The 27,296-nt window shown below is 36.8% G+C and overlaps 1 protein-coding gene across 3 annotated transcripts in view; it reads left to right on the forward strand.

Annotated features, from left to right (window-relative positions):
* Window positions 1-27,296, forward strand: part of ANKIB1 (ankyrin repeat and IBR domain containing 1) — a 148,760-nt gene that overhangs the window by 30,409 nt on the left and 91,055 nt on the right. For 2 of the 3 annotated variants that reach the window (XM_059171088.1, XM_059171091.1), the window contains exon 2: window positions 24,614-24,892. In XM_059171088.1, coding sequence (XP_059027071.1) covers window positions 24,705-24,892 — 188 coding nt within the window. In that variant the 5' untranslated portion in view covers window positions 24,614-24,704. Of the gene's footprint in view, window positions 1-10,811; window positions 10,884-24,613; window positions 24,893-27,296 lie in introns of those variants that run through there. The other variant, XM_059171089.1, reaches the window with a different exon arrangement.

A 27,296-nucleotide genomic window follows, 5' to 3' on the forward strand; every position in this document is an offset into this window, starting at 1 on the left:
CAGCGCCCACCTGGGTGGCTCAGTGGTTTGGGCTGCTGCCTTCGGCTCGGGTCATGATCTCAGGGTCCTGGGATCGAGCCCCGCATCAGGCTCCCTGCTCCGCAGGAAGCCTGCTTCCCTCTCTCTCTCTCTCTCTCTGCCTGCCTCTCTGCCTACTTGTGATCTCTCTCTGTCAAATGAATAAATAAAATCTTAAAAAAAAAAAGATTAAGATTCAAGTTGAGTTTTTTTTTTTAAAAGATTTTATTTATTTATCAGAGAGAGAGAGGGAGAGAGCGAGCACAGGCAGACAGAATGGCAGACAGAGGCAGAGGGAGAAGCAGGCTCCCTGCTGAGCAAGGAGCCCTATGTGGGACTCAATCCCAGGACGCTGGGATCATGACCTAAGCCGAAGGCAGCTGCTTAACCAACTGAGCCACCCAGGCGTCCCCAAGTTGAGTTTTTTTTTAAGATTTAATTTTTTTAGAGCTTTTTAGGTTCACAACAAAGTTGAAAGGAGGGTACAGAGTTTTCCCATATAGCTTCTGGCCTCCTCCACTAACCTGTAAGTCTTTCTTCATTATCAACATTACTTACCAAAGTGGTGTATTTGTTACAGTTCACAAATCTACATTAAAATGTAATAATCACTCAATGTCCACAGTTACCCTAGGGTTTATTCTTGGTGTTGTGCATTATGAATTTGGACAAATACATAATGATATGTACACATCATTATTATATACAGAGTATTTTCAGTGCCTTAAAAATCCTCTGTGGTCCACCTATTCATCCCTCTTGCCCTCAATCCCTGGCAACCACTCATTTTTGTTTCTGTAGGTTTGCATTTTCCAGAGTGTTACATAGTTGAAATTGTACAGTCTATAGCCTTTTCAGATTGGCTCTTTCACTTAGTAATGTGCTGTTAAGGTTCCTCCATGTGTTTTCATGGCTTAACAGATCATTTCTTAGTGCTGAATAATGTTCCATTGTCTGGAGTACCACAATTTATCCATTCATCTGTTGGAAGGACATCTTGTTTGCTCCTAGGTTTGGCCATTATGAGTAAAGCTGCTGTAAACATTGTATGGGTTTTTGTGTGGGCATAAGTTTTCAAATCCTTGGGCTAGACACCAAGGATTGTGATTACTAGATCATATTATAAGTGTATGTTTAGTTTTGTAAGAAACCACCAAACTCTCTTGCAGAATGACTGTATCATTTTGCATTCCTACCAGCAATGAATGAAATCTGTGTTGTTGCATATGCTTGCCAACATATTGTCAGTGTTCCAGATTTTGGCCATTCTGATAGATACATAGTGGTACCTCAGAGTTATTTTAATTTTCATTTCTCTCATGACATACGATTTGGGTTATCTTCTAATGTACTTATTTGCCATCTGTATCTTTTTTGGTGAGGTGGCTCTTAAGCTCTCTAGCCATTTTTTTAAATCAGAAATTTTTTTTGTTGGATTTTAAGAGTTCTTTGTATGTTTTGGATAACAGTCCTTTATTAGATAAGTCTTTTGCAGATATTTTCTCCTAGTCTGTGCCTTGTCTTCTCATTCTCTGGATTTTGTCTTTCACAGAGGAGAAGGTTTTTATTTTAATAAAGTCTAGCTTAAACATTATTTCTCTCATAGATTGGACCTTTGGGGTCCTGTCTAAAAAAACATCATTGTGGGGCTCCTTGGTAGCTCAGTCAGTTAAGCGTCTTACTTTGTCTCAGGTCATTATCTCAACACCCTGGCATCTAGCTCAGCATCCAACTCTGCGCTTAGTGGGGTGTCTGCTTCTTTTCCCTTTCTCTCTCCTTCTGCCCCCCCCACTGCTCATGCTTGTGCTCTTGCGCGGGCTCCCTCTCTTCCTCCCACTCCCTCTTGTATAAATAAATAAAATAATTTTTAAAAAATAATTAAAAATTAAAAATCATCACTATACCTGAGTTCATCTAGGTTTTCTCATATGTTAACTTCTGGGAGTTTTATAATTTTGGGTTTTACATTTAAAAGTCGCTGATCGGGGCGCCTGGGTGGCTCAGTGGGTTAAGCCGCTGCCTTCGGCTCAGGTCATGATCTCAGAGTCCTGGGATCGAGTTCCGCATCGGGCTCTCTGCTCAGCAGAGAGCCTGCTTTTGTCTCTCTCTCTGCCTGCCTCTCCATCTACTTGTGATTTCTCTCTGTCAAATAAATAAATAAAATCTTTAAAAAAAAATAAATAAAAGTCGCTGATCCATTTTGAGTTAATTTTTGTGAAGGGTGTAAGGTCTTTGTCTAGATTCTTTTTTTTTTTTTTTTTTTTTTTTTGCCTATGGAAAATGGAAGAGACTGGCTTTGCTCCATTGTGTTATCTTTGTTTGTCAAAGATCATTTGACTATACTTGTGTGGGTCTTTTGTAGTTCTTTTCTGTTCTATTGATCTGTTTGTCTCTTTCACCAATACCACACTGTTTTGATTACTGTAGATTCATAGTAAATCTTGAAATTGGGTAGCATCAGTCCTCTAACTTTTCTTCTTCAATATTGTGGTCTTCTCTGGTATTTTGCCTTTCCATATAAACTCAGATATTGCTATATAGCTTAAGACATCCTGTGGGTAAAAATAGCATAGGTTCAAAGATACACATAAGTTTACCGATAGTGGATACATTAGAACAAATTTAATGTAATGCAGTGGAGAACGGACTAAAACATTATCTGTTAGATTTTGGTATTATTAAAAATATGTGTTCAAGGAATATTTAATAAAATGCAAAATACTCATGATAAAAACCTAAGTACAAAAGAAAAAAAATCCAGTTTTATTATACACCGTGATCCAGGTTTTTAACTTAAGACTCTCTATACATATAAGCAACATGCCAATGTGTTAATAGTGATTATTATAGGGCTTGAGGGTTATAGTGATCTTTTTATGTTATTCTTTGTACTTTTCTATTTTCTGTACTGTTCTGTCCAATCTTACACTCTCTGTATAATCTTAAGTATTTTTAAAAGAAGGGGAAAAAATTTTAGAACTAGATATAGCTATGTGATTCTAGACAAGTTAGTAATGATGATGATGACTACATTATATTGAGTACCTACTATTTAGCAGATATTGAATATATTTTATGTATTTTGTTATCCTGTTTTGTAATAGTCCAACAATGGAGGCTAAATGATCTACTTTTAGTTTTGATTGGGACTGAATTGAATCTTATAGGTCAAGTTGGGAAGAACTGACATCTTGACAATATTGAATCTTCCTATCCAAGAATATGAAATATCTTATCATTTTTCATTTTTTCTTTGATTTCATTTATCAGAGTTTTGTACTTTTCCTCATGTAGATCGTACATATATTTTGTTAGACTTACATCTAAATATTTCATATTTTTGGATGGTTATATAAATAGTATTTTTTATTTCAAATTTTACTTGTTCATTGCTGGTATATAGGAAAGTAATTGACTTTTTTGTTTTGTTTTGTTTTGAGAGAGAAATTGTGTGCACGCACACACACACACACACACACACAGGAGAAGGAGAGAAAGAATCTTAAACAGACTCCACAATCAGCATGGAACTCAATACAGGGCTCAGTCTCATGACCCTGAGATCATGATCTCAGCTGAAATCAAGAGTTGGATGCTCAACCAGTTGAGCCCCCAGTACCCCAGCAGTTGACTTTTTTATAGTAACCTTGTATTCTGCAGTGTTGCCATAATTGCTTATTGGTTCCAGTAGTTTTTTGTGCATTTTTTGGATTTTCTGCATTAATGATCATATCATCTGTCAGTGAAGATAATTTTATTTCTTTCTTCACAATCTATATACCGTTGATTTCTTTATCTTGTCTTGTTCGCATTAGCTAGAACCTCCAGTGTGATATTAAAAAGTACCTGTTCTTAGTGGAAAGGTTTCAAGTATCTCACCATTAAGTATGATTTTAGTTGTAGGTTTTTGTAGATGTTCTTTATCAAGCTGAGATTGTTCCCCTTAATCCCTAGTTAATTAAGAGTTTTTATCTTGAATGAGTATTGGGTTTTGTCATATGCCTTTTCTGCATTTATTGATATCATGTGATTTTTCTTTTTTCGTCTTTCTGTGATGGATTACATTAATTGATTTTCAAATGTGAAACATTTTAAAAGCTTTTTTTTTTTTTTTAAAGATTTTTTAAAATTTATTTGACAGAGGCAGGTGGCTCCCTGCTGAGCAGAGAGCCTGATGCGGGGCTTAATCCCAGGACCCTGGGGTCGCGACCCCAGGTAGAGGCTTTAACCCATTGAACCACCCAGGCATCCCAAAAGCTTTTTAAATATAAGATAAGTGTGTCAGGGGTCTCTCAGACATCATATAGGTTTGGTGATATGCTAGGGGGACTCATAAGACTAAGTTGTACTCACAGCTAAGACTTAGAGCAAAAAGATTCAAAGCAAAATCAGCAAAGGGAAAGATGCATGGGGCAAACTTCCAAAAGTCCTCTCTTTATGGAGTCAAACAGGATGCACCTAATTCTCCAGGATCAAATTGTGACATGTATTAAATGTTATCTACTAAGAAAGTTCACTAGAGACTTAGTGCCCAAGGTTTTACTGAAGACTGGTCACATTGTTGACCTAGCACATATCGAATTTCCAGACTCCCAGAAGAAAAGTAAGTGTGAAGCATATACTACAGTGTTTGTAGAAACAATTTAGCACACTGAACCAACTCCTGTTGGTTAAGGAATGGTGTGAAGGCTCATTAAATCTAAGTTTCAAGATACCTGCTAAGAGCTATTCCTTGCAAGCAGGCCTTTCTAAGAATAGTAGTCTCAAGCTTGCTGTGTTAACTTTTTCTACACAGTCCATTTGTTTGGCACTAGACCAAAGGCATCTTGATACCTGTGCTTTTAAGATGTTCAGAATTGAGGCCGAACCTTTAAATGGTAAATTTAATTAACCAGAAAAGTCTGTCTTAGAAAGCTAGGTGGCTTCTTCTTAAGTTTTTTTTTGTTTTTGTTTTTAAAGATTTTATTTATTCATGTGACAGAGAGAGAGAGATCACAAGTAGGCAGAGAGGCAGGCCGGGGTGGGGGGGTGGGAAGCAGGCTCCCCGTCGAGCAGAGAGCCCGATGCAGGGCTCGATCCCAGGACCCTGAGATCATGACCCAAGCTGAAGGCAGAGGCTTTAGCCACTGAGCCACCGAGGCTCCCCTCTTCTTAAGTTTTTGTATTTAAGTTTCTTTTTTACCTAGCCCAGGGCATCAATTAAGACACAGCACAAATCTGAGTGATAAGTTTAAGTGACCTAAATGCCTTTTAGTGCCAAAGCAGTGTCCTCAATAGACAGCATACACAAAAAGAGGTACAGTTCTAGAGGCCATATGTAATATCCCTAGAAAATAAGAATTCACAGTTGTTAGGATAGTCCCAGCAGCACATTTTTAGGCAGTACAGGACCCCTAATGTGAACGCCTACTCTCTGGCCTTTCTCCCTAGAGTTCCCTGTCCAGTCCAGTTAATTCAGTCCATTATTTGGTCTCAGGCCTGGTGAAGGCAGACATTTCCAAGCAGATTTGCTTGACCATGACATCAGTTTATCTGCCCAATAAGCACAGACCACATCTAAAGATGTTCTCCATGAAAAGTACAGGAAGTAGGGTACCCTTTGCCTTCTTTTTTTTTTTTTTAAAAGATTATTTATTTATTTATTTATTTGACAGAGAGAGAGATCACAGTAGGAGAGAGGAAGGGAAGAGATCACAGAGAGAGAGGAAGGGAAGCAAGCCCCCTGCTGAGCAGAGAGCCCGATGTGGGACTCGATCCCAGGACCCTGAGATCATGACCTGAGCCGAAGGCAGAGGCTTAACCCACTGAGCCACCCAGGCGCCCTACCCTTTGCTTTCTTGTCAGGACTGTCAGGTGTGATCATGGCTCAGCAGTCAGTTTGAATTCAGAATGTTCACAGCCTTTTGAAAAGGCAGCCTCCTTCAGAAAGAGGAGAACACCTCCAAGTATAGTTTAGAGAGACAAAGATCATTGATACTCTACTCTTCCACATGCCTCCCCAGGTCCCAGATTTTTGCTGTGTCTCTTTTGTTACAAAATCAGTGTGTCTCATTTAACAATTTCAACTTTACATTTTTTCAGTCATTCTCTCTTCTCACCCAGTCTTTTATCCACATGGATTGGCTATAAGAAGGACAAAAACATTTTTATAGAGAAGCATTTTTATAGGGGCGCCTGGGTGGCTCAGTGGGTTAAAGTTTCTGCCTTCAGCTCAGGTCATGATCCCAGAGTCCTGGGATTGAGCCCCGCATTGGGCTCTCTGCTCAGTGGGGAACCTGCTTCCCTCTATCTCTCTCTCTGCCTGCCTCTCTGCCTGCTTGTGATCTCTGTCAAATAAATAAATAAAATCTTTAAAAAAACAAAAAAAAGAAAAGCATTTTTATATAATTTGACTAGAAAGACATTTTATTTAGGAATTGGCCTGGATTAAATCCTGACTTTTCAAAAATTTTCTAAATGGAATAATATAACTTTCCTTCTCTTTTGTCCTGGCTCATTAACTAGTGAGCAGCCTAGAAAAGATCAAGCCCTTTTTCTGGAGCTGTATTTAATAATCAGAATGCCTCACTGAGGCACGTCTTCCAGGAGAAAGGTGATGGATTTAGTCAGACGGTTAGTTCATTGTTATAACTAATTTGGAAGCCTGAATACAAGTCAACAACAGAGGCCATCCCCCAGAGGAAGTCCAGAATCCATTCTGTCAGTACTGAGTGGTGGGGTCACACTCCTTGTGATGTGCCCTCCTCCAGCTTGCAGCTTTTGGCAGGAATCACAAGTTAGGAATGCAATTAGCCTCTGCGTCAGGAATATAGAGCCGATTAGTAGCCTAATTTTAGATGGTGCCATCAGAGAATAAGAACTTATTGTGGGCATGTGGATGTGACCCAGACAATCCAGCTCGCATCCATTGATATTTTCATAGTTTAGGGCCCCACAGAGGGTTGTCCTAAATCTGCAGCACTCCCAGAGTCTGAGTTCTGTTCATTGAGCCTCTGCTTGCTGTAGTTTGGTGCAGCTTGTGCTGAAGCTAAAACAACCCATATCAGCTTAAGGTTTTACTAAGGTCAGGCTCAGGCAGTTAGGGCCTGTGAATTCAGAAATCCAGAAAAAGCTAGTAGCTAGCCTTCTCCAAAGGAAAGAACTCTACAAGGCCCAACAGCTATGCTCCAAATCCAAGCAACAAGCAAATCGTTCTTCTTAGCCTTTTTATCTTATCAATCTTAGAGTCCAGATTGACCCGCTCAAAATAGGTACATCAGTCTGAAAAATCATCAACCTCTAAGGATCAGAAATTTCATTTCATAAGAGCTCATTAGCAAGTAAAAACTGCTTTTTAGAACTCTAAAATTGTACCTACATCTAGAGATTTCTTCTCCTTTTATGTTGTCTTCTTTTCTGCAGAGCTTCCAATAGGCAAAATCATTAGTTATGTAGATTTAGTCTGTTCCTAATATTCAGAGAGTTTAAATTTGACCTGATAAACAGCAGCAAAAAAACAAGGAAATTTTGTTCTATTACCATTTTTTCTTTGCAGCTTTTCCCAATTGGGATGATCTCTTTCACATATGTGAAATTATAAGCACATAACATATACCTAGTGTTATCATACATCCAGATATAATACCCGTAAAATACAGAGGTATTTTATAAAAATTTACCTTTTCTCTAGAAGTAAATTTAGCATTTACATAGTTATCATTACAGGAGTGTGTGTGTGTCGGGGGGGAGGTTAGGGCTATATCCAGGAATGTCAGAGGATGCTGCAGCAGCAATAGGTTAAAGAAACTCTTGGAAGGCCATCCCCTCTGTTGACCCCATTTTCCCATTCTAGGCTTATCTAAAGCTTTGCTCCAGTCAAGGGGGCTGATGTAACCTTTTTTCTCTCATTTGTGGACAACAGTGCTACAAATTTTTAGGCTATCCAAAGCTGACCTTTTGGAATATTTTTGGGCCCTTTATCCTCCAGCCTGCAGGAAAGAACAAAAAAGCAAGTGTTGTCAAAGATGTGGATGAAAAGGAACCCTCATACACTGGTGGGAATGTAAATTAATGCAACCACTGTATAAAACAGTTTGGAGGTTCCTCAAAAAATTAAAAATAGAGGTACTATATGATCCAGTAATTCACTACTGGGTATTTACCCAAAGAAATGAAAAAGACTAATTCAAAAAGATATAAGTACCCCTGTGTTTATTGCAGCATTATTTACAATAGGCAATAGATATGGAAACAAGTTAAGTGTCTGTTGTAGACAAATGGATAAAGAGGATGAAATCTCTCTTTCACCCTCTCCCTCTCTCTCTCTCCTTCACACACACAGACACACAAATATTACTCAGCCGTAAAAAAGAGTGAAATCTTGCCATTTGCAACAACATGGATGGACCTAGAGGATATTATGTGACGTGAAAGACAAATATCTTGTGATTTCACTTATAACGTGGAATCTAAAAAACAAAAAACAGAAATGGATCTTAAATACAGAGAGTAAAGTGGTAGTTGCCAGAGGGGAGGGGGTGGGAAGGATAGGCAAAGTATTTAAAGTGGAGTATTAAGAGGTACAAACTTCTAGTTATAAAATAAGTCATAGCAATGAAGAGGACAGCATAGGGAATACAGTCATTAATATTGTAATAACTTGTATGGTGGCAGATGGTAACTACACTTATGATGAGCATGCTTAATGTACAGAGTTGTGAAATCACTGTCATATACCTGAAATTAAAATGATATTGTGTGTCAGTTATACCTCAGTTAAATTTTTAAAATTTTTTTAAAAAGGTATTCTTCTTCCCTTTCCATGCCCACTCCTGGCCCCCACTCTTTTTAGCCAATATAGCCAAAAGCACCAGAGGATCAGTGAGCCAACTTTCATGGGGATGGGTCTATCATTTTCATATTTCTAAGGCAACCTTCGTCTCTCACACTGCTAAATAATCAGAGATGCCAGAGTTACTGAAGTTAAGCTATTTGCTGACAGCACTATAGCATTAGAGATTGAAATGTTAATTTTTCAGCACTATATGAAATTCTTAATTCAAAGTATGAAAAGTAGTTGTGAAGGGGAAGTTAGAGTATAACATGAACATTTTAAGTAGTTGGAAAGTCAAGTATACGAAAGCTGAATATTGACAGAAAAATTTCAGCTATCTGAAAAATTTACTTTTGTGGAGAATTCTGAGTTCTGTAATCATTACAGTTAATTATGTTTTAATAGGAAATAGAAAAGTAAGAGTAATGCTTTATAGAGTAGTTATATCCCAAGTTTGGACAATTTTCTACTTGCGGACTTCATGCTATTTTCAGTGTTCATTTGCTAGTTTGGCAAAGAGAGGCAGTCAGGTGGTGCCCTTGGCAGTGACGTTCATTCTGCCTTTTCTGAAGGCAGCATCCTTTTCTGCACTGAAAGCTGTACAGACGGAAACCATATTGAGAAACCTCAGGCAGCCAAAGTGCCACATAAAGTTTTTTAGTACTTTCATGATAATAATTTTGTGTCTGTGTAGCCAATCTATTTTGAATGCTGCCATATTAAGATATTATAGTAACACCAAAGTGAATTTTTAATTCAGGAATACTGACTACTGAGAAGTTGCTTTCTTTGTTAAAAGTTTTTTCTCAGCTCAGATCAGATCATTTTCATAGTACTGCTGTATAATGCTCATAAGTTTTCCTGTAAACTGGAGGTATTCATGAATTTCTGGGAAGCCACCAAGGATGAAACCACATTTGACTTTGACTTAATATGCAGTTAGGCAAACTAAACCCAAAGCTTAAGACTTCATTTTTAGCTACATTTTAAGACTAAGACCTCTTGTTTCTTGCCAAGGATAGGGTATATATGTGTGTATGCATGTTTGTAGTAACTTCCAGTGAAATTCTATTTCCTGGCTTTGTACTCAACTCTGTATCCCTTTCATTTAGTATTTGTAAGTGCAGTTACATAGGCAAGACCTTTATTAATAATTGGCCCTGACCAATATATCTATCTATCTGTCTGTCTACCTATCTATATTATATTCATATATAATGAAAATGGAATTAATCTTTGTTCAGAAGATAGTTGAGAAAACATCATTTTTAAACTTGCCAACAGTTAGACTCCTGATAAATGATAAAGTCTAGACTACCAGTTATATATTATTCCTGATATAGAACATAGAGTTGGTGACATTTTTCTTAAGGTTTCACTGTTAAAAAGAATGAGAATTGAGTTCTTTAAAGGCAACAACCGAATCTTTATCAATGGCTTACAGATCCTGATAGAGGAAGGGAGATAAAATTTATTGAGTACCATGGGATTGAGCCCCACTCAGCTCTGCACTCAGCAGGGAGTGTGCTTGAGATTTTCCTTCTAACTCCCCCAGAGATCATAGGATTCACAAAGCTTCAAATATCTCCTGTCTGGCCCTTTACAGAAGAAGTTTTCTGTGAGTAGAAATATTAAGGAAACCAACTTTTTGAAGAGTAGGAAGGAGGAACTACCTGATGAAGTCTACCAGCAAAGCTTAGAAAGCATTCTGAGTTGTGCTGCCGTTTTAACATCCAATTTGATAAATATTTGTGCTGGTCACAGGAATAGGTCCTTAGCGATAAGGAGAAGGCAAACATATGGTCGAGGCCTGTGAAGCTCATAAGTGATTAAAGAGGACAGACAGGTAAAGTAAGTACACTCCAATGATGATCATTATGATGTAAGCATATGGAGTGGACAGTTACTCCCCGAGAGATCAAGGAAGGTTCCCCAGAAGCTGATTGAGTTGGACCTCAAAGATGAGGTATTCGACAACTGTGAAAGATGAGGTGTTTGGCCGGTATGAGGGGGAATCTCTACCTTCCAAGCAAACTGACCAGTGAGGACAAAGGTGCAGAAGCTTACCTGTGTGTCTCAGAGAAGGACAAACAGTCCACTATAGCCAGAGTAGAGGATTTTTTGGAAAGGAGTATGGTTAGAGTTGAAGTTACCAATGTCAGTTGGAATTAAACTGTATAAGGTCTAAAATTCCAGGCTTAAGAAATACTGTGTATATATTGTGTTTTACACATAGCATGCAATGATTCTTGAATTAAGTGATACCGGTCTGTGGGCATTGTAGCTCTGTGTTAGGATATGTGTGTTACATTTGGAGATGATTTTTAAAGATCCATTAAGGCAAGGCATTTGTCAAAAATTGGAGCCAAAAGGGGCACCTGATGGCTTAGTCAGCAGAGCATAGGACTCTTGTATAGGTCATGAGCCTGAGCCCCACGCTGGGCACAGAGATTACTTTAAAAAAAAAAAAAAATGGAGCTCAAAGAACCATTTAGACCTCAGGCTCAGACATGAATTTCTGAGACGTTCACCAGTTCCACAAGCCCATAAGTTAATCATAGCATACCAGAATTGAAAAGGGAGCTTAGAAACCCTACAAACATATACTCCATTATCCATTCAACAAATGCCTGATACTACTCTTGGGGCTGAATATGATAGTGAAGCAAACAAAGACTGACTTCATGGAACTTATTTTGGAGGAGAGAGAAAATGAGTAAATCATTAGTTATTATATCATTATATATATTTTATGAAGAAAAGATAAGCAGAGATAAAATATTAAAAAGTGGCCAAGGAAGGGCTCTTTGAGTCCTTCTCTCCATCTAAGAGAAGAACAGGTGTAAAGGCTCCAAGGCCAGAGCATGATTGTAAAAAAAAACTGGAAGGCAGACAATGTACATCTAGAGCAACAGCCTAAGGGGAAAAGAAGCAGGAGGTAAGGGAAGCGAGGGGACAGCTGAGGCCAGAATACACAAAGCCCTAAGGTCCATTTGGCCACTGAGAAAATGAGACTGACTGATAGCCAAGGCCACATAGCAAGTGATAGCAAGGCCAGAGGGGCACCTGGGTGGCTCAGTCAGTTAAGCATCTGCCGTCGGCTCAGATCATGATCCCAGAGGGGTCAAGGGTGCATAGAGACCAGCTGCTACAGTGAGTAGTAACCTTACAGGAGGATGTAAGAGTCCTCAGTAGATTCTCAATAACTTGACATCATATTTCTGAAGGCCTTTATTGTCATTTGGTCAATCAAATTCAGCCTTTTTAAGAAAATAATTTAATTTTTTTTCAGTGTTCCAAAATTCATTGTCTGTGCACCACACCCAGTGCTCCATACAGTATGTGCCCTCCACAATACCCACCACCAGGCTCACCTCCTCCACCCCCGCCCCCGCCAAAACCCAGATTCAGCCTTTTTATCTCAAGTCATTTTTCCTAAGGATCTATGCAGTTTCATTTTACTATGATACTTTCTATTGTTACTGTTTCTAGTTGCTGAAATCTGCATGGATTTTTAGAAATGTCAGTTCTCCAATCTTTGCCATCCCAGTTCTTAAAAGAATAAAAGGTGAACATTAAGTCATGTTAATTTTTAATGAGTGATGTTTTCTTGGCATTGTCATTTGGGACAACCTGTATCTCATTAAATGCCTATGATATTCTGACTTCCATATGAAGCATGAATGAGTACCAAATACATTTCATGCAGGATTGCAGTGATCATCTTATGATCAATTTCAGGATAGGCTTTTTAGGTATCTAATGTGAAAGGCATTTACTTACAAGGCATTAAAGATTTTATGGTTAAATCTTGGGAGTATACGCTGATAGAATTTAAGTGTAGTCCTTTCTATCTCTCTGATCTTACGAGTTTAATTAGTAAAAATTCAATACTACAAACATTCTTCATATAGAGAAATAGAAGTTATTTCTTGTATGGGTGTACTTTATAGTCTTTAGTGGAATAGAGGATATGTTGTGTCTTCTTATGAGTCATAGAACTTTATATACATTATTATGTTTAAATTTACAGTGACCTTCAGAAATGAGTATTATTTTCTTGTCACGAAAATGAATGTTGTCATTAACGAACTTGCCAAGATTCTAGGTCTTTCTAGCTTTCTAGTTTAAAAGCTCTTTCAGCACCCCTTTGTATTTAATCAGTCTGTCAGAGCAAACAGGATATATATATAAGACCAAATTACACTGGCCAAGTTTAAAGTCAAAATAACTATCATATTGATACCATATAATAATCCTATAATTTCAGAAGTGGGAAATATCATTAAGAACTGTGATGATCTGAGATTAAGTTGAAAGCTGAAGCCAAACTTAGGGCAGGAATCTAAGGGCCCCATCCTACCTAGCTATTCAGCTTTACCTCAACTTAGTTCCTTATGCAAATCCCCAACTCATTGTTTTTAAGAACACTTTTATGGTATAGCCTTACATATGCATTTCCTAAGAATTTGACTATAATCTGTCATTTGTAGGAAGCCACTAAAGATTTTACAGAAGGTATATCCAAAAGACTACCACTACCCCTTCACCTGCATTCTTCCATGTTCACATCCTAAACCTAAATCACTGAAGCTAACTCTGCACCTTAGGCTCTAGAAGAGACATGCCTTTTTCCTTATTCCTCTCTAAAAGAAATGTTAACATCATGGAATTTTTAGGGATATAGTTGGGCCTCTAGGGTTTGTACATTTTGGTACAAAGTGGCAGGAATGTAATGAATTCAGATAGCTAGTCTTAACCTTTTCCCCCCTCTTTCTCTGTCTCTTTTCACCACCAGAGAAATCGAGGCCAGAGGGGCCAATGGACCTTGTGATTTACACATGGCATAGCTAAATACTCTAGGTTAAGAGAATGGATAAATTAGTAGTAAGTAGCATTGATTTTTCTTAGACGTGTCCTTCCTACCCATTTTCTAGTGAGGAATGGTTCTTCAAGGATTTGGGAATTTAAGATGTTGTTCCTATTTTATTACTTCTGTTATTTTATTCTGTTGGATAATAAATATCCAAGACTGCTCTGTTTCTATACTCTAAAGCTTTCAGGAAATACTATTCAAAATAGACCTATAATACAAATACTTTTTATCATGTCAATTTGTACCATCCTGGTCTGTGAAACCGTAATTTTTTTTTTAAAGACTTTATTTATTTATTTGTCAGTGAGAGAGAGCACAGAGGGAGATGCAGGCTCCCCGCTGAGCAGGGGCCCTAATGTGGGGCTCTATCCCAGGACCCTTGGATCACGGCCTGAGCAGAAGGCAGACACTTAACCAACTGAGCCACCCAGACATCCTGAAACTATAATTTGTTAACTGGATTACCCTAGTGTCCTCCTTATAGGTCATTCTCCCTATTTTTGTCTGTGCCTTCCTAAGGTTTGTTCTAAACCCAAAAGCTAGAATTTTTTTTCACCTTTTTATTTTGAAGTAGTTATAGATTTAAAGAAAAGTTGCAAAAATAAGACAGAGAAGGGTGCCTGGGTGGCTCAGTAGGTTAAGTGTTCATCTCTAGAATTTAGCTCATGTCATGATCTCAGGGTCCTGGGATCCAGCTCAGCACTGTGCTCCCCACTCAGCAGGGAGTCTTCTTGTCTCCCTTTCCCTCTGCTTGCTCTGTCCTCTCAGATAAATAAATCTTAAAAAAAAAAAAAGTAGGACCTAGATAGAATTCGTGCCTCCCCTTAACCCAGCTTGCCCTAATGTAAACATCTTGCCATGCTGCAGTTATCAAAATTAAGAGATTAACATTGGTATGATATTGGTTAAACTACATACTTTATTTGGTTTCCACCAGTTTTCTGTTTATGACTTTGTTTTCTGTTCTAAAATTCAATCTCAGATCCCATGTGGCATTTAGTTCTCACATTTCCTTAGTCTTACCTAATCTATGAACAGTTGTATAGTCCCTTCTTGTCTTTCATGGCCTTGACACTTTTTTGAAAAGTACTGGCCAGTTATTTTGTAGAATGTCGCTCAATTTGAGTTTATCTGGTACTGTCACATATTTAAGTGGGTGTTATGTGTCTTTTCATAAGAATACTACAGAAGTAAAGTGCTTTTTTTTTTTAGTGTGCTAAATTAGGGAAAATGATGTCAATATGTTATTGGTGGTGTTAATCACTTGGTGAAAGTGGTATTCCCCATATTTCTTCATTGTAAAGTTGCCACTTTTCACTTTGTGATTATTCAGTATCTCCCCTGAGATATTTATGTACTGTATACAAATAATCCTATTTTTCCTTAAACTTTCACTAACTAAAAAATCAGCCTACCCATTATAATAGAGTAAGAAAAAGAAAAGGCATTTATATGTTAAAGGAAGAAATAAAACTGCCTCTATTCATAGAAGACATGGGCCTACTTTAGACAATCCCAGAATATCTACCCAAAAACTTCTAGAATAAGTGAATTTAGCAAATTCATAGTTTACAAGGTCTAATATATGAATTCAGTTGTATTTCTATATACTGGAAATGAACAGTAGGAACTTAAAATTTTGTATAGTACTATTTATAATAGCACCCCTCGAAAATAAATACTTAATCTAACAAAATATATATGCCTGATGATACATGATACAACCAACATACAAAACACTGACTAAAAAAATTAGTCAAAGTAGACATAAGTAAATTGACAGAAATACCATGTGCATGGATTGGAACACTCAGTATTGTTAAAGATGTCAGTTCTTCAGGTAATCAAGATAATACAGTATTGCTAAAAGAATAGATACACAGGGGCACCTGGGTGGCTTAGTGGGTTAAGCCTCTGCCTTCAGCTCAGGTCATGATCTCAGGGTCCTGGGATCCAGCCCCGCATCGGACTCTCTGCTCAGCGGGGAGCCTGCTCCCCCACCCCTGCCTGCCTCTCTGCCTACTTGGTATCTCTCTCTCTCTCTCTTGTGTCAAGCAAATAAATAAAATCTTTAAAAAAAAAAAAAAAAGAAAGAAAGAAAGAATAGATCCACAGAGGGGCATCTGGGTGGCTCAGTGGGTTGGCCTCTGCCTTCAGCTCAGGGTCCTGGGATTGAGCCCTGCATCAGGCTCTCTGCTCAGCAAGGAGCCTGCTTCCCCCACCTCTCTTCTGCCTGCCTCTCTGCCTATTTGTGATCTCTATCAAATAAATAAATAAAATCTTAAAAAAAAAAAAAAAAGAATAGACACAGAAAAATGAAACAGAATAGAGTCCAGAATTGGATGCACACAAGTATAGTCAGCTGTTTTTTTTTTTAATTGAGGTATTGTTGATATACAGTATTATATTAGTTTCACCAGTCTATTGTCTATATCTGTGAGCTTAGTGGTTTTTGTTTGGTTGGTTGATTTTGAAGATTTCACATATAAGTGAAATCATACAGTATCTTTCTTTGTCTGACTTTTTTTTTTTTTTAAGATTTTATTTATTTATTTGACAGAGAGAGATCACAAGTAGGCAGAGAGAGAGAGGAGGAAGCAGGCTCCCTGCTGAGCAGAGAGCCCGACATGGGACTCGATCCCAGGACCCTGAGATCATGACCTGAACCGAAGGCAGTGTCTTAACCCACTAAGCCACCAAGGCGCCCCTCTTTGTCTGACTTATTCAACTGAGCATAATGCCCTCTAGTTCCAACCATTTGTCACCAATGGCAAGATTTCTTTTTTTTTTTTTTTAAAGATTTCACTTATTTATTTGACAGAGATCACAAGTAGGCAGAGAGGCAGGCAAAAGAGAGGTGGGGGAAGCAGGCTCCTTGCTGAGCAGAGAGCCTGATGCAGGGCTCAATCCCAGGACCCTGGGATCATGATCTGAGCTGAAGGCAGAGGCTTTAACCCCCTGGGCCTTCCAGGTGCCCCAAGATTTCATTTTTTATATGACTAAATAATATTCTGTTATAGATATATAGATAGATGCACATTTTCTTTATGTATTCATCCATTGTTGGACACTTAGATTGTTTCCATATTTTGGGTATTGTAAATAGTGCATGGGGGTGCATGTATGTTTTCAAGTTAATGATTTTGTTTTCTTTTGGGTAAACACCTAGAATTTCTGGATCCTATGGTAGTTCTATTTTTAATTTTTGGAGGAGCCACCATAGTGATTTCTCTAGTGACTACATCAATATACATTTCCACCAGTAGTGTACAGGGGCTCCCTTTTCTTCACATCCTCACCAACACTTGGTATTTCTTCTCTTTTTCATAATAGCCATTCTAACAGATAGGAGATGATGTCTCTTTATGGCTTTTATTTGCATTTCCCTGATGATTAGTGATGGTGACCATCTTTTCATGCACCTGTTGGCCTTGTATCTGAATGTCTTTGGAAAAATATCTAGATTCTCTGTCCATCTTTTAATTGGATTTTTTTGTTATTGAGTTGACTGAATTCTTTATATATTTTGTATATTAGCCCCTTATCAGGTAAATGATTTGCAAATATTTTCTTCCATTATGTAGGTTGCCTTTTCATTTTATTGATGATTTCCTTTGCTGTGTAGAAGCTGTTAGGTTTGATATTAATGCCTCTTGTTTATTATTGCTTTTGGTGTCTTTGCCATAAAAAACATTGTTGAAAGTGATGTCAAGGAGTGCCACCTGTTTTCTTCTAGGAGTTTTGTGGTTTTCAGGTTTTACATTCATGTCTGTAATTCATTTTCAGTTAATTTTTTGTGTATAGTGTAAAATAGTGATCTAGTCTTATTCTTTTGCATGTGGCTGTCCATTGTTCCCAGCACCATTTATTAAAGAGACTGTATTTTCAGGATGATATATTCTTGGGTTCTTTGTCATAAATTAATTGACCATATTTGCATGGGTTTATTTCCTGGGCTCTCTATTCTGTTCCATTGATCTGTGTGTCTGTTTTTAATGTCCATTCCATACTGTTCTGGATTATGTAGCTTTGTAATATAGCTTGAAATCAAGAAGTATGATGCCTCCAATTTTGTTCTTTTTTCTCAAGATGGCTTTAGCTATTTTGGATCTTTTGTGGTTCCATACAAAGTTTAGGATTCTTCTGTTTCTGTGAAAAATGCCATTGGAATTTTTATAGGGATTGTTCTGAATCTGTAGATTACTTTGGGTCATACAGATATTTTAACAATATTAGTTCTTCTGATCCATGAGCATAGAATGTCTTTCCATTTATTTCCATCTTCAGTTTCTTTCATCAGTGTCTTATATATTTCAGTGTATAGATCTTTCACCTCCTTGGTTAAATTTATTTCTAGGTATTTTATTCTTTTTGATGTAGTTGTGAATGGAATTGCTCTCTTAACTTCTCTTTCTGATAGTTCAGTATAGTTTATAGAAAGAGAACAAATTTTTATATATTGATTTTGTATCCTGCTGTTTTACTGAATTCATTTATTTGAATAGTTTTTGGCAAAGTCTTCAGGGTTTTCTATATAAAGTATATCATCTGCAAATATAGTGACAGTTTTACTCCTTTTTAAAAAATTTGGGTCTTTGGGGTACCTGAGTGGCTCAGTGGGTTAAAGCCTCTGCTTTCAGCTCAGGTCATGATCCCAGGGTCCTGGGATCGAGCCCCGCATTGGGCTCTCTGCTCGGCGGGGAGCCTGCTTCCCTTCCTCTCTCTCTGCCTGCCTCTGCCTACTTGTGATCTCTCTCTGTCAAATAAATAAAATCTTAAAAAAAAAAAATTGTGTCTTTTATATTTTTTCTTACCTAATTGCTTTGGCTAGGGCTTCCAAAATTATGCTGAATAAAAGTGGCCAAGAGTGTACATTCTTGTCTTTTTCCTGAATCTAGAGGGAAAGGTTTCATCTTTTCATTACTGAGTATGATTGTAGCTGTAGACATTTCATGTATGGCCTTGTGTTGAGGTATGTTCTCTCTCTACCCACTTTGTTAGTTTCTGTCATGACCAGATGTTGAATTTTATCACATACTTTTTTTGCATCTATTGGGATGATCATATGATTTTTATCTTTAATTTTGTTTATGTGGTGTATCACTTTGATTGACAGATGTTGAACCACCATTGCATCTCTGGAATAAATCCCATTTGATTGTGGTATCTGATCCTTTTAATCTATTGTTGAATTCACTTTGCTACTCAGTTGGTTTTTGGTAAAGGTACAAAGGCAATTCAGTGGAGAAAGGACACTTTTTTTAATAAATGGGGCTGGAACTATTGGATGTCTATCCATAAAACATAATGAACCATGAGAGACTACTAAAAAACAATCTGAGGGTTTTGAAGGGGTGGGGGGTGGGAGGTTGGGGGAACCAGGTGGTGGGTATTAGAGAGGGCACGTATTGCATGGAGCACTGGGTGTGGTGCAAAAACAATGAATACTGTTACGCTGAAAAAATAAATTAATTGAAAAAAACATAATGAACCTCAATCCATACTTCAACCTTATATAGAAATTAATTCACAATGGATCATGGACTTAAATGGGGAACCTAAAACTAAAAAAAACTTCCAAGAGAATATATATGAGAAAATCCCTGTGACATGAGTTAGGCAGAGTTTTACATATGACTCCAAAAGCCCAGCCCATAAAAGGAAAACAAATGGTAAATTTTACTTCATCAAAATTTAAGACTTTTGGCCTGTGAACACTGTTAAGAGACTGAAAAGAGAAGACTTTATAGACTGGAAGAAATATTTCAAATCACGTTTCTAACATAGAACTTTTTTTTATAGAATATATAAGGAACTCAAAATCAATAGTAATCCATCTTAAGAATTGTCAAAAGATCTAAACAGACGTTTTAGATATATAATCAAGATACACTCATGGTACATAAGCATATCAAAGCATGATCCATATTGTTAATCATTAGGAAAATGGATATTAAAACCGTTATGTGATACCACAATACATCCATTAGGATGGCTACCAAAAGAACAAAAAGGGGGGGGAAACTCCCCCCAAACTGATAATTCCAAATGCTAACTGAGATACAGAGCAACTGTAACATGGCCAATAGGAATGAGTTGGTACATCTGCTCTGGAAAACGGTTCCGTGGTTTCTTATGAAGTTAAACAACTCACTTACCACATTCCCCAGTATTTCCATTCTTGGATATTTGCCCAGGAGAAATTAAAGCATACATTCACATAAAACTTGTATGTAAATGTTATGATAGCTTTATTAACAATTTTCAAAAACTGGAAACAACCAACATGTCCTTTAATATGTGAAAAATCAATGGTACATCCATGCAGTGGAATGCTACTCAGCAACAAAAATGCATGAACTATTGATTCATAAACTGTGAATGCATTTTTCTAAAATTGCTAAATCCTGAGAAAGATGTAGTTCCAAACCTGTAATCACTCCTTGTTACACACAGAATAAAATCAAAGCCTTACAGTGCTTTTCTCTTTACCCCCACCAGAATATAAATTCCATAGGTGCAATGATATTTATGTTTGTTCTTTGTATTTGTTGACTGAAGAAAGTAGATATTAATACTGCTGGTTTACAGATGAGGAAACTTATGAAAAGTTAAGTTACTTGAATTTGAGCACAAGTCTTTCCAACTCCTACACTTCTCCTTGCCATCACACTGCTTGCCATTACCTTTGGCTTAGCGTAGTTTCAAAACTAACCCATGGTCCTCAAGTCTGACCTGCATGTTATAATCGGCTAGGAGGTTTTTAAAATTCTCTTTCTGGCCTTTTGGTCCTTAGGTGAAATCACCTCTCCAGGTAATTCTGATGCATAGTGACAAATGAAAATAATTACAGATTAATATGTTTGTTGAATTAGTGAATGAACGGACTTGATAGCTTAATATATGACTTTCCCACATGGTTTTTGTCTGCTATTGTATATTGACTTTTCCTGGCTTTTTTCCTTCTATCCTTATTTCTTTTTTCTTTTTTACCTTATGCTTTGAAAGTTCTCTTAGAGTCTGTTTTTAAACTATCCTCTCCTCTTCTCTAAGTATTAATGCAGTAACAATTAGAACATTTCTGTAGATGTAAAGAGTTCTGGAATCTTCTTCCTTGGTACATCTCTCTGATTTCAACCTAAAGTGGAGTGGTCTTGGGACTTACTGTTTGATGAATTTTTACTTGTTTCTCTTCTAAAGAGACGTTTAGTTGTAGATTACAATTGTTATTCTTATCAATGGGGCAAACAGTTGCAGAGGGATGAATTAGAAGTAGATGATCAATGTGTGTGATGGGTTTTCTTCTAGGTAGATGAAGAGTGGGAACCAATTATTTCATTTAGATAAACAACTTCAATTCATAATTATGACTTTAAAAATAATTTACTTTTGTGGAGACAGGGAAGCTAAGAGCAAGTTATTTCTGAAAAACTTTATATTCTATAAAAGGTTTCTGGGAGTAGTTTATTAATTTAGGTACACTTGAAGTTTTGTTGCAGATTATTAACCTGTGGGAAGGGAAGTAAGTTGAAAGAACGATTTAAAGCAAGTGTTATAGAGCCCTTCACAATTAAAAGTTAATCAGAAATTAAGGAAAGCTTTCTAGAGTCCATTGATAAGCTATATTTTTCTTACTTTTTTCATTAAATAACTTATTGAGTGCTGTATTTTACCACTGAAAGATGATGAAATTTTGCCTAGATTTTCCTGTAAAACTTAAAGGCCCTAAATAAGGAATTATTTTCACCTCTTTGATAATCCTTCACCTGTCTTATGAAGCTCTCAATCCTTAGTTTTATTTTAAAATTAAGGAAATAGGGGCACCTGGGTGGCTCAGTGGGTTAAAGCCTCTGCCTTCAGCTCAGGTCATGATCTCAGTGTCCTGGGATCGAGCGCCACATCGGGCTCTCTGCTCAGCCCGCAGCCTTCTTCCCCCTCTCTCTCTGCCTGCCTCTGCCTACTTGCGATCTCTCTCTCTATCAAATAAATAAATAAAATCTTAAAAAAAATTTGAGGAAATAGTACTTAAGAGTTTCATTCAAACAAAGAGAGAACAGTCACTTCAGGTTATACTAACTGTGGCTATGAAAAAGTTAAAGGACACATCTGGCAAATTTCTAGGTAAAACTTGTGAGAATAATCTGAGGGAATGGAGTTATGACTTTAAAATGATGCATTTCCTGCTGACTTTCAGGCTTATTAAACTCAAATTTTAAAAGTGAAGCAGACTTGAAAATAACGGAGAACCACAAAAAGGTTTCTAGATGCCATTATGCTTTTCACCATGAGTGACAGTAATGTTTAATGCACATTTAGAGCATTATTGATTTTTTAAAAGATTTTATTTATTTACTATTTGTGAGAGAGAGAGAGAGCGCACAAGAACACAAACAGGGGGAGACCAATGCAAACTTGGTCCCAGGGTTCTGAATTATGACCTGAGCCAAAGGCAGACACTTACCTGACTGAGCTACCCAGGCGCCCCAGAGTGTTACTGATTTTTTTTAAAGTATCTTGTTATTTTCAATAAATACCCCAAGATATCATTAATTTCTTCCTTTTTTTTTTTTTTTTTTTTTTTTTTTTTACATTTTGGATACAATTTACTTTTCTTACACAACATTTGCTAAAGTACAATGCAAATCAAAGAAAATGTGTTATTAATCTGATCCAAAACTCCAAAAATGTTTTATCATTTGAGTTGCAATCAAACAGGGAAGAATCATAAAACCAAACAACTATAAGTTTTCAAATTCTTAGGAAAGACCCTTTAGAATTTACATGATTTGGTTTATACTTGGTTATAGATTGAAATATACAATAAACTGAATGGAGTTTTCATTAAGAATAACAAATCCTTAAAATACTTAATGCAGTTCTACAGAACGCAGATTATTTCACTGAGAATAAACAAATGACTCCTAGATCCTTTGGAAAACAAAAGGAAAAAAATCTAGGGTGTCCCTGCAAAATCCCCAAAGAGTCTTTGGTATACTATGATAAGTGTAAGTGTCAGAGGGAAGGATTTTCTTCTCTCATTCTAGATGAAATGATGAAGGAATAGTACTCAAAGATTGAGCAACCATCTGAAAAATTAAATAAAAAATTTTAAATTATGTAGTGATCCAATTTATATGTATACATACTTATACTGTATATATGATGTATAAAACAAATTATTTATATACATTATAAATAGGGTGGTTATTTGTCAAAATGATAACTATGATTATCTTCCAGTTATCTTTTGTTTTTCTTTACTCATTCATCTATGTGTACGTATTGCATATTTAAAATAAAAATGTCAGTAGCAAAGAGCCGTTAAAAAAAGACTGAAATGCTGACCTCATTAAGTATAGATGTGGGCCAGAAAATACTGTTCTTGTAAGTCAGTAGTTAGCACCTGTCTCTAAAATAGATTTAGCAGATGTCTTTCCCTGCCTGTTCACCTTTATCTCCATACTCAGATATAATCATTTGCCTGGAGGGAGTTACAAGGGTTTTATATAGTGGTGTGTGCACATTGAAATCACCCAAGTTGCTGAAATACCAGTGCCCTTGTGCCACTCCCTGGAAACGGATTTAATTACTCTGGAGTGTAGCTTGGCTAATGGGACTCTTTGAAGTTCTCCAGGTTAATCAGTGTACAGCCAAGGAAGGATGAGAAACTCTGTTTTATAGGAAATTAAAAAAAAAAAAAAACTCATTTGTTTTTCAGCCTGTTTTCTGTATTCTGTTGAAACTGTTACTACCCTGTATAAAACTTGTGTTGAAAAAGTATATATTATTTTCAACTGTTTTCTTAAATAAGCTATGTTTTAATGTCCAGCCTGCTGTTGAGTTATTTAGGTATCATGATGGACTGTTGTATTCTGCCTCTATCTTTTCCTCCCTCCTGTCTGTCTTCCATGCTGTCCACATGGTTAATTTTCGGAAGCATAAAATTATTCTGTCACTGCCATGCATAAAATCCTTTAATTATCTATTCTTTACAGATTAAAGTATAAGTTTCTAAGTGGCCCCAACATATTTTCAGTTTTATCTTCTGTTATTTCAAAACTAGAGAACCTGAGCTCCATGTGTACTGACCATTTCTTGAATAGTCCTTTTATTTCATAACTGCCTTCACATATGCTATTTCCTTTATCACTAATTTCTTTTTTTTTAAGATTTTATTTATTTATTTGACAGACAGAAAGATCACAAGTAGGCAGAGAGGCAGGCAGAGAGAGAGGGGGAAGCAGGCTCTCTGCTCATGCGGGGCTCGATCCCAGGACCCTGAGATCATGACCTGAGCCGAAAGCAGAGGCTTAATCCACTGAGCTACCCAGGCGCCCCTGTCACTAATTTCGATCATAGTTCAAGAGTAGATTCAGAAACATTTATTGGAATGGAGTGAAAGTAGCCTTTATTATTGAGCATACTTGCCAAGGATTGTGGGGTTTTTTTAAACTGTAACTTAACACCTATTCTGAAGTTCATATGTGAGCAAAATTTCCTACATTTTTCATGCCCCCAAATTGGCTGAGTCTATTTTGTACATAATTTATGCAGAGATTTGAGTGTATTCAACCATAAAATTAAGTCGTTATTTCCTGCCAATGTGAAAAGGAAAATTGAAGGGTTCATATATGCAGATAAGTTTCATAGTACAATGTGCTGCCTGTGAAACCTTAACAGTTTCTGTGTGGGTAAATGTTAATTTAACAAGAAGTTGATTTGGGCAGTGTTGAAAATTTGAGGTATTTTTTCTATTAAGATAAATTTGGTAAAATGTAATTTACTTTGCTCCCTTACATATGCTTCCTAGGTTTTTTTAGTGTTCCTAATTGTGTTATTATTTATTTAGGATACTGCTTTGTAACTTATGTTTTACAATCTAATTTGATAATATTTTTTCCCATTAGAATGTGAAACATGTTGCAGAAACATTCAAGAAGTGGCTGAAGGGGAAAGGAAAAAAGTGCCACAGCCTATCAGAAAAAAACAAAAGAAAACATGGGAAATACAACCACCAAATTCCGTAAAGCACTCATCAATGGTGATGAAAACCTGGCCTGCCAAATTTATGAAAACAACCCTCAGCTGAAAGAATCCCTTGATCCAAATACATCTTATGGGGAGCCCTACCAGCACAATACTCCATTACACTATGCTGCTAGACACGGAATGAATAGAATACTAGGGTAAGTATTACTGGAAACCAATTAATGATAAATTAGTGAAAGGAAGAAAATCCTTGATTTTGGGGAAAAAAAACCACATGCATATGTGCATGTTATATTGTAGTGAATCAAACTTTTTTTTTTTAAGGTTTATTTATTTATTTTAGAGAGAGTTCAAGGGGCAGGGGTTATTTAGGGTGCTCATAGAGAAACTCAAGCAGACTCTGCCTATTGCCAAACCCAACATGGGACTCGGTCTCACAACCTGAGATCACAACGTGAGCCAAAACCAAGACTCAGATGCTTACCCGACTTTGCCACCCAGGTGCCCCCGTGAATTATTCAGTATGTTTCTTTTTTTTCTATGATGCCTAAATCAGACCAAAAGTTTTAATAGGTTGGATCACATATTCTTGTGGCTATAAATACATTTTGATCCTCAATATGTTTCATAGTATATCTTGATAAGTTTAGTGTTTAATTTATAACATTTGAATTTGAGGGAAGTACTTATCAGCTATCCAAATATTGTAGGAAATGGTACTTACAGCAAAATTTTCAGTTCTGGTTAGCTAGTTAAACTTGAAAAAACAGATGTATTTACCTTATCTAGTCATGATTTTTAGTTTCCTTTCTTTTAATGGGCTTTAGTTACTTGAAAAGGCTTCAAAAAGCAGAACATTTCCTTAAAATTGAAAATACTGAGAAGACTTAAAATCTCTCCAGCAAGAAAGCATTAGTTGATGGCAAACATGCTTATATGAAGATTCTTACCTCATTACATGAGAATTAAATTTTATATTTGCTACCTTATAAAATGAGAGAAGCAGAAGATAGTAGTTCTATAACAGATTTAGGGTTTTAAGCAGTAGATTATGCAGCTCTAACAGTCTGATGCTGAAAGAGAAAGGGACACTTCTTTACTTATTACATAGTGAAATAAAATTGATAAAGTAGTATGCAAATCTCTTTAGAACTTGATAAAATTTGGCCCTTTTTTGTATTTCTTTTAATATAAATTGTCCAAATCAAGCTGCTCCTTTTGGTTTCCTTGAAACATGTATGTGTGCTCTGTTTGCTTTGTGCATGTTGCTCTCCCTGCCAGGAGTCCCCTCCCCCACTCCTCTGAGCTTTCTCTTTATCTGTCTTACCCTTCCTTCAAGGCCCTGAGCAGGATTTATCTGTCTCCTTAGCCAGTACCAACCCAAAGGAACCTCAGTCTTTTCTTTTTTAACTTCTGTGGCTTTTTTTGTTTGTATGTATTACTTATTTGATATATACTACTATATCATTGTGCTTTATAATTTTGTATATCTTCTCTCTACCTAAATTACTACTTTTTAAAAATTGTACCTTCTTTGTACTTCTAGCATCTAGCATAATATCCTATACAAAGTAAATAAAAGTTTTATGAAATTGTCGCACAAGGAAATATTTTTGATGAGAATTTGTGAATGAGAAAAATTCCTTGAGTGAGTTTAAGTCGTCCAGACCCGTTATCAAGTAGGCATCTCTGCAACCTCTTAAAACTAAAGTCGGTATTTCTTGACTTAGTGGGTATTTCCATAACCTCTCCTTTTTGCATTTAATTTTTGTTTCAGTTTCTCTAAAGATACCTACTTCGAAGCCACCATCAGTTCATCTTGTTTGAAATTTTATATTTTTGGTTTTTCCCTGTGTTAATGACACTAACATATTGTGCTGAGGCACAGTACATGAGCCATAATATGTTACATGAGTGCTTACTGTTTTCTCGGCAGTATTAACAGTGTCCATGTGCATTATCTCATTTAATCCTCATTAGAACTCTGTGAGGTAGTTTGCTGTCTGCATTGTAGAGGTGAGAAAACTGAAGCTCAGAAAATTAAGCAACTTGTCAGATCTCCAGCAGCTTACAAATGACAAATCTAATTGCCCAGGCAGACGACAGTAGACTTTAGGTTTTGTTACCACTGCGATAGCCTTGTATCTCTTTGGTCTGATAAACCTATGTGTCAGGCCTGCCTAAGCCACTTATTAGCAAGGTTAGTTATTTCATCACTCTGGGCTTAAGTTCCTTTATTTGTAAAATAGATATCTATTACATACAGTTTGTGGGGCAATTAATTAATGTGTTGTATGTCTATCATGCTGCCTAGGATACAGTATGTACTCAATAAGGTTATTGCTTCTCATTTCTGTAACCCTAAATATATTCAGATAATCCTTGACTCACTCTTCTTTACCTAACCTGCTACTAATAGAAAGTTCACTAAGTTTTATCTCTAGAGTTCACGTCTTTCCATTCCGTTGCCCCAAGCTTAGCTCACCCTTATCAACCTGTCCTTCCAACGTGGAAAATATCTGATTCCTAAATGTTCTTTTCCCAAGTCTTTTCCTTTCATAATCTCATGTCCAGATTAATCTTGCTCAGTTATATCCTTTT

This window comes from Mustela lutreola, chromosome 4 (assembly GCF_030435805.1).
Source record: "Mustela lutreola isolate mMusLut2 chromosome 4, mMusLut2.pri, whole genome shotgun sequence".
Taxonomy (NCBI): domain Eukaryota; kingdom Metazoa; phylum Chordata; class Mammalia; order Carnivora; family Mustelidae; genus Mustela; species Mustela lutreola.